The 11,962-nt window shown below is 40.6% G+C and overlaps 1 protein-coding gene across 2 annotated transcripts in view; it reads right to left on the bottom strand.

Annotated features, from left to right (window-relative positions):
- The window catches only part of LOC122639879 (protein SEEDLING PLASTID DEVELOPMENT 1-like), a 51,086-nt gene extending 40,251 nt beyond the window's left edge, over window positions 1–10,835 (bottom strand). For both annotated transcript variants that reach the window (XM_043832897.1, XM_043832896.1), the window contains exons 1-3: window positions 10,312–10,835; window positions 8,493–8,707; window positions 6,575–6,725 (exon numbers count right to left, since the gene is read on the bottom strand). In XM_043832897.1, coding sequence (XP_043688832.1) covers window positions 6,575–6,725; window positions 8,493–8,707; window positions 10,312–10,749 — 804 coding nt within the window. In that variant the 5' untranslated portion in view covers window positions 10,750–10,835. The remainder of the gene's footprint in view (window positions 1–6,574; window positions 6,726–8,492; window positions 8,708–10,311) is intronic.
- Window positions 10,836–11,962: the final 1,127 nt, after the last annotated feature.

An 11,962-nucleotide genomic window follows, 5' to 3' on the forward strand; every position in this document is an offset into this window, starting at 1 on the left:
GAAAAGCTTTGTTGGTGTCGACAATAGAGGAATCAAACTTTCTATTGGCAGCCAATAATTCTTCAGCCTTCAATGCTTTCTCAAAACAGTCCCGGACATCTTTGACATCAACTAATCCAGTGGTCTTGGTAATATCAGCCCTAAAATGCTTGGGTAGATATTTCTTCTTCAGCTCATGCTTCATTTCAGCCCATGTAGTAGGTGCAATATCATCATATTCCATGTCACCCTCAATGGTTCTCCACCATTGATTAGTACGAGCTAACCTTATCTTCCTAAACTCAGGTAGATCATACCAATCAAAATAGGCATCTAAAGCAATCAGCCAATCACAAAATACATGTGGACCTGATCTGCCATCAAAGTCTACCAACTCATATGCCTCTGGAGGTCTATGATGTTTCCTGTAGCCTCTGTATCTTCTGTTCCTGTCTTCAATGTGATCTCTGTACCTCTCTCTGTATTTTTCATTTCTACCCAGGGTTCTATGTACTTCAGAATGGGATTGAAATCTGTCTTCTAATAGAGGACTGTTGCTGTCCATATTAGGTGCAAGCTGTCTTTCTCTTTGTACCACCGAATTGACTTGAAATTTGTCCTCTTCAAGAGGATGGTTGCTGTCCCTTCTAGGAGTAACCCTCGGCTCTTCTAATCGTGTCAACTTTTCACTCAAATGTTGGAGTATCTCCATTATAATAGTCATAGGATCAGGTGGGGGTGGTAGTGTTGGATCCACAATCGGGTTGCCATGCTCAGCCGTGGCTCTGATACCAATTAATGTCATCCTAGCTAGATATTAGATCTACTAGGAACCAGCTAAAACAAAATTCTGCTAAGCTACTGGTTTGGAGGGGCTGATTTGGGGAAATTTGTCAAGACTAGGGTTATGATTGGGGAATTGGGGGTTGATTTTTATGTAGTAAAGCAGGGCAGGTGTAGGGGAGGCTAATAAACCATATTTGGAATGACTTGGATAAGAAATTAAAAATCAGAAAATTAGGGTTTCGGATTTTAGGTTTTGAGGAAGAACATGAAGATTTTAGGGCTTTTAATGGAGGGTTTGATGCAAGGTTTGGATCGAGTTTCCCAAAGGCTGAGAACAGCACTTGGCCAAGGTTGGGTGATGTTTGGGTGGTTAAAAATGGCTGAGTGGAAATCTAGGGTTTTGGGGTTGGAGAAGGTGGTGATTTTGGGGAAGGAGAAGGTGGTGATTTTTGGGGAAGGAAATGGGACAGAACTTAGGATTGAGTGGAAGGGTTGATAAGAAGGAGCTCTGGTTGAGAGATGAAAGGATTCTGATGGCTGGAAGTGATGGACAGATGTTAAATCTTAAGAAAGAAATTGCAGACAAACTGTAAACACTTACTGATTTGCAAAGAGTGCAAGACAGCAGCTTGAAGATGAGCTGAACAAGACCTCCCGATCTGAACAGATGTAAAGAGTCAATCGGAGTCCACCGATTCCTTCACCTTAAGATCCACAAGGCCTTCTTGAAGTAACTCTCAAGGAACACTCACAAAGGGAGCATGGCAACAGCCACAACAGCAAAAGCTGATTCAGTTTTTTAACAAATCAAAAGTGGGCAGCCTCCCATGATTCTCTTAGTTATTAATAAGATGGCCAAAGGCCCAAACCCTAATACAAGCTAAGTAGATCCTCTAAGGACCGATAGCAATACAAGATCCTCAAAGGACCAATAAAAATAGAAAACATAACTTAAACTGAACCAAAGGTTGAACCAGTTTGGTTCAACTTAAAACATTAAAAAAAACACTTAGCTAAAAAACTAAGTATGGAAAACAGAAAATAAACTAAGATTAAAATAACTAAGGCCTAATCTTAGGGCTGTTTTATTTGCTGATGCTTGGATCTGCATCACCCGGTTATGCTCTTATTATGGGAAGACAAATCACACTGTTGATACCTGCTGGTCCAAGCATGGAAAACTTGAATGGGCTCAAAACTTGGCCAATCATGTAGCTCCGGAAGATGGTTCTGATTTTGTTACACCTAATGATTCTAAGGCTGGTTCAACCATGGGAGATTCTTCTACTAACCTCCGTGATGAAATGCACCACCTCATGCGTCGTATCAAGAGTCTTGAGACATCCACTTCCACTACTGGGGCATCCACTACCGCTACTACATTAGCTCATGCAGGTACCCCTGCTGCCTTCTTTTCCAATACTTCCACACCCTGGATCATTGATTCGGGGGCTTCCGCTCATATGACTGGTAAGTCATCCATTTTTAGTCCTATTGTGTCTCACGCCCATACCCCTCCTGTTATTATGGTTGACGGTTCCTCTACACCTGTTACCGATTATGGTACTGTTTGTCTTAATTCTAATATTTCCCTTTCTTCTGTTTTACATGTTCCCCAATTTCCCTTAAGCCTTCTTTTTGTTAGTAAACTTACAAAAATCTGAATTGCTCTATGACATTTTTTCCTTTGTATTGTGTTTTTCAAGATCTTCACACGAGGAAGACGATTGGTGGAGGGTGTGAAAAAGATGGGCTATATTATCCGAGTGGTGCTACCCCTTCTGCTTCTGCTACTGCTACGGTTACTACCGTTGGTGGAGAGTCCCCTTTTTGATGTCATTGTAGGCTAGGCCATTTGTCTTTGTCTAGGTTAAAGATTGTGTTTCCTCAATAAATTAGAGTGTGAGGGTTGCGAGTTGGGTAAGCATCATCATGCCACTTATCCCTCTCATCCTTTGCCTAGAAGCACTTCTTTATTTTCATTAGTGCATTCAAATATGTGGGGTCCTTGTCGGGCAAGTAATAGACATGGTTTTCGGTATTTTGTCACGTTTTTGGATGATTATTCTAGAACTACTTAGTTGTACCTTTTAAAGGATAAGCTGCCCTAGTCCCTGGATGATATTGAGCTGAGTCAATCACGAGAATGAACGCCGAGCGCCGAAAAAGACCAATCCTGAGTTGTTAGATCAGAATTTTTAACTGTGTTTCCAAATTTTTGCAAGGAAATAAAGACTCAGTTTAATACTTCTGTAAAAGTTTTTCGTTCTGATAATGCTTTAGAGTTTGTTCAATCTGAAATATCCTCTTTTTGTGTTACTAATGGAATAATCCATCAAACTAGTTGCTCCTATACCCCTCAACAAAATGGGGTAGCGGAGCGGAAAAATAGGCACGTACTTGAAATTGCCCGGGCTCTCATGTTGCATATGCATGTGCCCAAACATTTTTTGTGTGATGCAGTTCTTACTGCTTGTTTTTTTATTAACCAAATGCCTTTGTCTATTTTGGGTAACAAGTCTCCTTTTTCTATTTTGTTTCCGGATGTTTCGAGTTTTAACTTGCCTCCTCGTGTTTTTGGCTGCGTTTGCTTTGATCATAATCACCATCTCCATGGTGATAAATTGGACCATCGGTCAACCAAGTGTGTCTTCTTGGGTTACTCTAGGACCCAGAAGGGATATAGGTGTTATGACCCTCTTACTAGACGCCAATTTGTCAGTGCGGATGTCACCTTCTTCGAAGGTACATCCTATTTTTCTGATCAGCCTACCGTGTCCAGTGATCCATTAGTTGTGTCTACTCCTCCTCCCATTCCCGCCATTGTTCCTTTGTCTCCTCCACTACAGGTGTACCGGTGCAGGAGGCACTTTGGGCAAATCCATTCAGATCAGACTGGCCCCTCAGCATCGCTTCTTGTACCTTCCTCAACCTCTGGTGGAGATCCGCTCTTACCTGCTCCTCCTGATGACTTACCAGCTGATCCGCATCCTACTGAACTACCCATTGCCACTCAGAAAGGTAAACGTTCCTGTACACAAAAGTCTTTACTTGTCTATCCCATTGAGAAATTTGTCTCCTTGTCCCATCTTCCGTCCTGTCCTCGTAGTTTTGCTACTACTTTGTCTTCTTACACTGTTCCTCGCACTCACACTGAGGCTCTTACTATCCCTGCTTGGAAGACTGCCATGGATGTGGAAATGGATGCCTTGCTGACTCGACATACATGGGAGTTAGTAGATTTACCTCCTGGTAAAGACCTAGTCAATTGTTGATGGGTGTATACTATTAAGTACCATTCTGATGGGTCTGTTGAGCGGCTCAAAGCCTGTCTGGTTGCTAAGGGGTACACCCAAACTTATGGGGTTGACTATTTTGAGACCTTCTCTCCTATGGCTAGGCTGAATTCGATTCGCCTCATTATTTCTCTTGCTGTGAAATTTGATTGGCCTTTGTACCAGTTGGACATCAAAAATGCTTTTCTTTATGGTGACCTGCTTGAAGAGGTCTATATGGAGGAACCTTCGGGGTATGTTGCTCAGGGGAAGAATAGTAGACATGTGTGTAGGCTGCACAAGGCCATTTATGGGCTGAAACAGTCTTCTCGAGGATGGTTTGAGAAGTATAGTTCTGTTGTGTCTGATTTTGGTTTTATCTAGTGCTTCTCAGACCATTCTGTGTTTGTTCGTCACCAAGGAGAGAAATTAGTTGTTCTGGTTGTTTATGTTGATGACATCATTGTGTCAGGAAATGATGAGAGTGGGATCAAGGAGGTGAAAAGTCACTTGTAGCAACATTGTCAATCTAAAGACTTGGGCCAGCTTCACTACTTCCTTGGGATTGAGGTTATCCGAAGTAGAAAGGGAATCAGCTTGTCCCAAAGGAAATATGTATTAGACCTTTTGACCGAAACCGGTATGCTTGCTGCAAAACCAGTAGATACTCCTATGGATCCTAATCACAAGTTTGGCTCTAATGATGGTGATGGTCTTAAGGATGTTCATACTTACAGAAGCTTGGTAAGAAAATTGCTGTATTTGACTGTCACTAGACCAGACATATCCTATGCTATTGGGGTTCTTAGCCAGTTTATGCAGCCCCTTTGTAAGTCTCACTGGGATGCAGCAATTCGGGCTCTTCGGTATTTGAAGGGAGCCCCTGGAAAGGCACTGATTTATCGTCCAAATAAACATATGGAACTTGCTGCCTATTTGATGCAAATTGGGCAGGTTCAGCTAGTGACCGTCGATTTACTACAGGGTATTGTACATTTTTTGGAGGAAATCTGGTTGTGTGACGAAGTAAGAAATAGACCACTGTTGCCAGGTCAAGTGCTGAACCAGAGTATAGAGCCATGGCTCATACTACTGCAGAGTTGATGTGGATTAGATCTCTCCTACTTGAAATGGGTTTTCCTGTTCCAATTCCTATGAAGATGTTTTGTGACAACCAGGCAGCCATCAATATTGCTAGTAATCCAGTCTTTCATGAGAGGACTAAGCATATAGAGGTGGATTGTCACTTTGTTCGCTGCGCCGTCTTGAAGAAGCTAGTTGAGACTCCATTTGTCTCTTCATCTGATCAGATAACTGATGTGTTCACAAAGTCCTTGTTTGCCCCTGGGTTTCGGTCGTGTTGTAACAAGCTGAGCATGAGTGATATATATGCTCCAGCTTGAGGGGGAGTGTTGAAATATGTATTTATAGGGGCAAAATTGTCTTTGTACTCTGATTTATTTTTCTTTCACTTCTACTCTCTGCTATGTCGTTTTATGTAAGGGCATATTTTTTCCTTTATTATTTTGGATTCTAATATAAATATATTAGGGGAAAACCTGCGGCAGATTATTCAATTCTGTCCGCAGGTTCTCTCCCCTCTTGGAACTTGAGTGGTCTTCTTCCTCCTCTCTTCTTCTCTCTTCTCTTCCTCTATTCCTCTATGCTCTGATCTGATTACTAAGTTCTGGTTTACTAACAATATTGAATATTCCAAACTTAATGAGCAGGAAACTTCACATAAGTTGCTGCTATCAATCACAAATTGAATTTAGTTTTTAACCTCAATGTTGATGAAGATACCTTCTCTAATGCTAATCCCTGGCACTTGAGAAACATTATTGCTTAAGTCAGAAATTTTAAGAGAATAAAGGGTATATCCGGTGGACGAGGCTTCCGCCACTGCGGGGTCTGGGGAGGGTCATAACGTATGCAGCCTTAACCCTGCTTCACAGAGAGGCTGTTTCCCAATTCGACCACAACCACTAGGTCGCAATGGAGCAACTTTAATGTTGTGTCGAGGTCCGCCCTAGAAATTTTAAGAGAATGACATGCACAATTACATGTATTAGTGTTTTCTCCACAGTAGGAAAATCATTAATACATATGCTAACAGGATATAATCATGAATCATGATTATAAAGTATTGGATCTTCGGCACCTGTTGAGATCCTCCACACCTATTTTAACTAAAAGTGGTTAAGGTATCAATGTCATATACAGCAAAGCTGCCACATTACATCACGGAGTTGAGAAATATCTAAAAGTAAAATGTGGTGAAAAACCAAATCAACTACATGTATATTCATGTCCAAAAGTGCTTGAATTTGGCAATAAAGCAAACACCAGAACTCATACCCAAACATGAAACCTACACCCATACAAGGCATCTGATATAAGTATTTACTATTACTATATTAGTGATAAGAAAAACAATACAAGGCACAAGAGCTTTTGTCATTTTCATATTTCTATTGAGCTTAAAATCACAGAATAGAAGGACAAGCATCCAATAGAACTTAAACATTCCACACCTTATGCTGCATATCAGAGTTGGGGACTTGCATCCTGCGAGCATTACCAATACCTGCATGAGGAATATCACCATCACCACCTATCTCATTTGAGGTGTCAACAATCATCACACGTCTCTTGTAGTCATCGGCAAGCATCCGAGCTATTTCCCTGAAAAATTTAAAAGTACAGATTCTTGGTACAGTCAATAAGTTTTATATACCTCAGAACCACGTATTGCATACTTCAGAAACCCACATGTTAACTCCCATATACAATGACGTACTAAAACCATCTTTTATCTAGGTTTGCAAAGAAAATGTACTATACCCAAAGATACCTACCCTCTGGTTTAACACTATAATTAGTAAATAAACCCAAAAAAAAAACCTCCACTTAAAGAGATACAATACAGGAAGCTTATAATACAAAAGCATCATACTAGTGATGAAAGCTTCAAGACAAATATTTATCCATAGTGCTGTTGATGTAGATAAGCTGGAGGATCTCAAGTACACCCGCAGGAAGAAGAGGGTGGCAGATTAATGGTTCAGCTCACCATCCAGCTCGTGGGAGCTTCTATTAGCTATTTAGTTGCTTTAGTTTATTCCTAGTTCAAGTAGGAATAGTTTATTTAAGTCCTGTTTTATTTCATCTAAGTTGCAATAGCTACTTAGTACTCCTAATCAGCATAGGAGCTTGTTTTTAGTTGTCATAGTCAGAATAGGAATTTAATTTAGTTGCAATAAATACATTATAAGGCTCATTAGCCAACACGATTTGATTATTGATTGAAGCTATGTTGCTTTTGGTCTAAGATCTGTGAGAAACAGTGTGGATGAGATACACAACACTTGAGATATTTGTTTGATTTAGTTTTCTTCTTCCCTACTCTGTTTCTAATGGATTGGTATGCTACTGCTGAATTGTTTTCTATTGGATTCTAACTAATTCAATCATTCTTCCATCCACTAATATATTCCATTGATCTGTCCTTGTCAAAATAAGCTGATATTATAACCTCCGATTACTCTGTTTACATTCAGTGTTCAGGTTATATTATTTTTGCACCAGAACCTATTTGGCTAATCAGATCAATACCACCAGGCTTTGGGATATTATAGTAGCATCCAAGAGTGCCACTTGACCTTAGTACTGAGCTGATGATATGATCTCCAGATCTGGTTCTGCTTAAAAGTCCCCTAAATTCTGCTATTTTGGGCTTCAGGTTTGATGTTTGTTAAAATACTATATATCCAGCCATCTGATTTGTCTTAAATTTGGGAGTTAGATTGTTCATACCAATGGTAGAGTTCAAAACAAGTTTGGGCTCAATCCAACTCTTGGATTTAAATTAATTTTAGATTTATTATCTGCTGGTTCTTTATTTCAGAATTGAAATACTTTAATTACTCCCAATGTGTCTATTTCTCTCCTATCTTCTGAAGGTTATCTATTTTCAATATGTGAATGTTTATTGAAGTTTGACCTTCATCTGAGAAGGTTGACTTTTTGTTGACTTTAAGTGATTTTACTGTTTTCTTGAGATCCTGTTGTGGGATTGGGTCTGGTTGACTACTATAGATCCGATTTTGCATTAGGTTTTATATGGTAGAGTAATCTTACTTTTAGCATGTGCACAGTCCCAGAAAATGAGCATGGATAGGATAGGGATCACAATCTGAAAAGGCTAATCTGGATGAAACTACCTATGAGAGGAGGGAAGAAGAAAGTTATAAAAATCTGATAGATGGAACGGAGAAGGGATCTGAGGATCGGAACTGGTCATGTTCACTAATGTTAAGCATCGAAGAAAAATTCCAGTTATGGTGAGCGAAGTTTTTTATTAGTTAAGTAGTTATATGCTCAAAATACTTCAAATCTGAAACTGATGTATTTCAAAGCAAGTAAATCCTCTGATATACATAAATTACATACCTAATTATCGTAGTCTTTCCAACTCCTGGAGGCCCAATAAGCAGCAAAGAAGCCCCATCCTTCACTAAGTCCTGCAATAAATTAGCGCTTCCCGATATTGCCCGACCAACACGACAGGTTAAACCTATAATTGAACCTTTGCGATTCCTAATGGCACTGATGCGGTGCAAGGTTCTACTGATGCCTGCACGGTTGTCAATAGCAAAGTCACCAACCTGCAATAAGAAGTTCTAGTAAGTCAATTGGGTTTTCTTTCCCTTTTTTTTTTTTAATTTACCTTTTCTGCCCCCTCTTTATTACTAGAAAGCACCTCATCTAAAATTGTCTAGACTCCCAGTGAGAAATATATCCATACATAGTGGTTATGATGTTTAAGGCGATACTTAAATAAAAACTATTCCCAAACACAATTCACTAAATTCACAGCTTCACACCACCATCCACCATAACTAATTTAAGTAAGAAAAAATATTTTCAAACACCAAAAGCTTATGGCATAGATTCGTGGAATCCAAAACTAATGCGATTCAAGTGTTAATCTCAGAATCACCAAAGTCTGGAAGTGCAACTCCTTTGACGAACTCAAAATTGACAAGTAGACTTAGACTAACTTCCCCATAACACTTGAGAAAATTCTCACTTCTGTGCCCACTGGATTTGTACAAGTTCCAAATCTTATACTGATGAACAAAAAGAAAAGAAAAGAACAAGAAGTGATTGGCACTTTCAGGTTGTTCATAGCCTGAAAAGACTGTTGGGGGTACGATGTCTTGTATTTCCGTTGCTTGCATTTGTGGGTTGATTCCGAAGGGCTGTTAAGAGGCTGAAGGGCCCCAGGCCTCAAGGCCCAGAAAATTTTCCTCGATACCTGAGGAAAACATTTTAGGTCTACATGGGTATTTTGGAAATATGTGTCTATATAGGTTTTCGCTATATATTTGTAGTGAGATGGTTTTCTCTATACTCTGAGAGAGGTGTGAGGACGAGCAGGAGCATATATGTCAATCATGCCCAGCTTGTTACAAATATAATCAATCCGCCCACTACCCAAAGGCTTAGGGCCTTTTTGGTACCATTTTTCATTTTCATTTTCTGACATATAAATGTTTTTACAAGTGTTTGGTATAATGTATGGACCCTATTTCTATTTACAAAACATCAAAATAATAGAAAAACCATAATAGAGTTCAGACCTTATTATGGATTTTGGCCAAAAATCGTTTTAACACAATTTTTCGGAACTTTAATGAGCATGGGCTTATAAAGTCCCAAATTCGAGGGTAGAGGAGCCTTCCCCACCCCATGCGTTCTTCTTCTTCTTCCTCCTCCTCCACCCGCCTCTCTGCTTCTTCTTGTTCTAGAAACCCCACCCGCCCCCCTCCAACCCCGTGCTGCAACCCAAATCACCCCAGCCGCCCCCCGCCCATCCCTTCCCTGCTACCCTACCCCGCCCCACCGTTCTCTGTTGTCCAAGGTAATAATATGATTTTATCCTTACTCTGGCTTTTAAGCATGTTGCTGAAAGTCCTTCAAGGTTCGAACAGATAGTAATTTCCCACCCTTCCATTCCAATGATGAAATAGTTCCTTGTGACATGCTATGTGCCTTCATTAGGTTACATACTTGATGAATGCAGATCCTACTCTGCCAGCAAATAAGGATTCCAGTGACTAGGTCTGAGTATCTGTGATGGTGATTTAGTGAATATGAAGTAATAAATCCATATAAAAGGACAAGTTGAGGTTTATGATCAAAAGCTAGATATGTGATTATTACCAAATGGTGATTCAAAATTTAAATGGGTTTTACTTCTAACTACCTGGGATGTGGCGTGTTGGAGATCGTGGAACATGATAGGGTGATCGGAGAGGAAGAAGTCGCCGGAGGGGAAGCGAGCCAAAGGCCTGCGACCCAAATCCATGACAACCTCAATCAGGTGGTGGAATTCCGGGTGCTCACGCACTCTCCGCCGCATCCCCTCCGGCAACAGCGCCAACAACCGTCCCAATTCCACCTTAAGCTCATCGTTCTCCTCCGTTGAAGAATCCGTACCACAACAGAAGCAGACTCGCACTCCCAGGGATTTGGAGATGGATTTGAAGAGAAACGGACGACCAAGCAGAGGAGGACAACGAGGAAAAAAAGTTGATGAGTAACAACGGGGGGGAGGGAGAAGCTGTGGTGACGGAGTCGGAGGCCAAGAGGGGAGATGACTCAGAGCAGGAGAGATCATATGTTTTAGCGGGAAAGTTAACATGCGCAGACAGAATTGGGCAAGTCTAGTCTAAGGCTCTAAGCTTCACGGGAATGCCAAAGCTTGTCGGAAAGCCGGATATCCATTGTCACACTCTATTTCTCCGTGGCATAAAATCCTATCTACCTCTGATCAAAAAAAAAACAAAAAAAATCCTATCTACCTCTGGGAAAAAGGATGGACACGCCGCCAGCATGTGTCATCCTCTCTTTTCCCCTTTGAGAAGGACCTCTTCCTCTTTTGAAAATGACCCTATTTCCCTCTTGTATCCAGTCTTGTGATTGGTGCATACCACAAAGCGGGCAGCGTACCCAACTCTCTCCCCTTCTGAAAGCTCAACCTTCTCCCCTATCTGTATTTCATGTCTCAGGAATCATTTTACTTTTCAATTAGGGAGGATGTTTCCTATCCTATTGTGGAGGCAAAAAACACCCAATGAGTACCCCCATGGATGTGAAAAACTCCTTGCTCAGTTGGTTGGTGGCTTCTCAATAGAGTTTATGTCCCGAGGTGATCACGGGATTGCCTGCCTTTAGACATAGGGCCACGCAAAATGATTGTTGCGTCTCCCTATGTTGTGGCACAAGAGTTATACGCCACACGGGACCATGTAGCATTCTTTTCCCCATTTTTTATTTTTTTTCTCTAACCTAAAAATAAATAAATAAATAATTAGTTTGTGATAAGTCACAAGGAATGTTGTAGGTTTAGAAAATACAACAATAAAAATAACAACTTAGACTTATCCCAACTAAATGGGGCCGGCTACATGGATCTTTACCCTCCAATCAGCTCTATTCAAAGTCATACATGATACAAGGCCTAAGCTATGCATGTCTTTCCCCACCACTTTTCTGAAAGTCATTTTAGGTCTACCCCTGGCTCTTTTAGCTCATTAAATCTGGATCAAATTACTCCTCCGTACTAGAGCATATGAAGGATTCCTTTATACATGGTCATGCCACCTTAAACGACTTTCTCATAGCTTATCATGTATAATAGCTAGTCCCAAATCAGCTTTAATCTGATCACTCCTTAGTTTAACCTTCCTGGTTTTACCACACTTCTATCTCAACATTTTCATCTCAGCTACACTGAGTTTATCCATAATGTTTTTAATTGCCCAACATTTTGTGCCATACATTTATAGGTACAGGGTGGTTTTCTTTCATACCTCTGTCCTTTGTTCAGGTCCGACGACCTCATGTTGGTAGAG

Source organism: Telopea speciosissima, chromosome 9 (assembly GCF_018873765.1).
Source record: "Telopea speciosissima isolate NSW1024214 ecotype Mountain lineage chromosome 9, Tspe_v1, whole genome shotgun sequence".
NCBI lineage: Eukaryota > Viridiplantae > Streptophyta > Magnoliopsida > Proteales > Proteaceae > Telopea > Telopea speciosissima.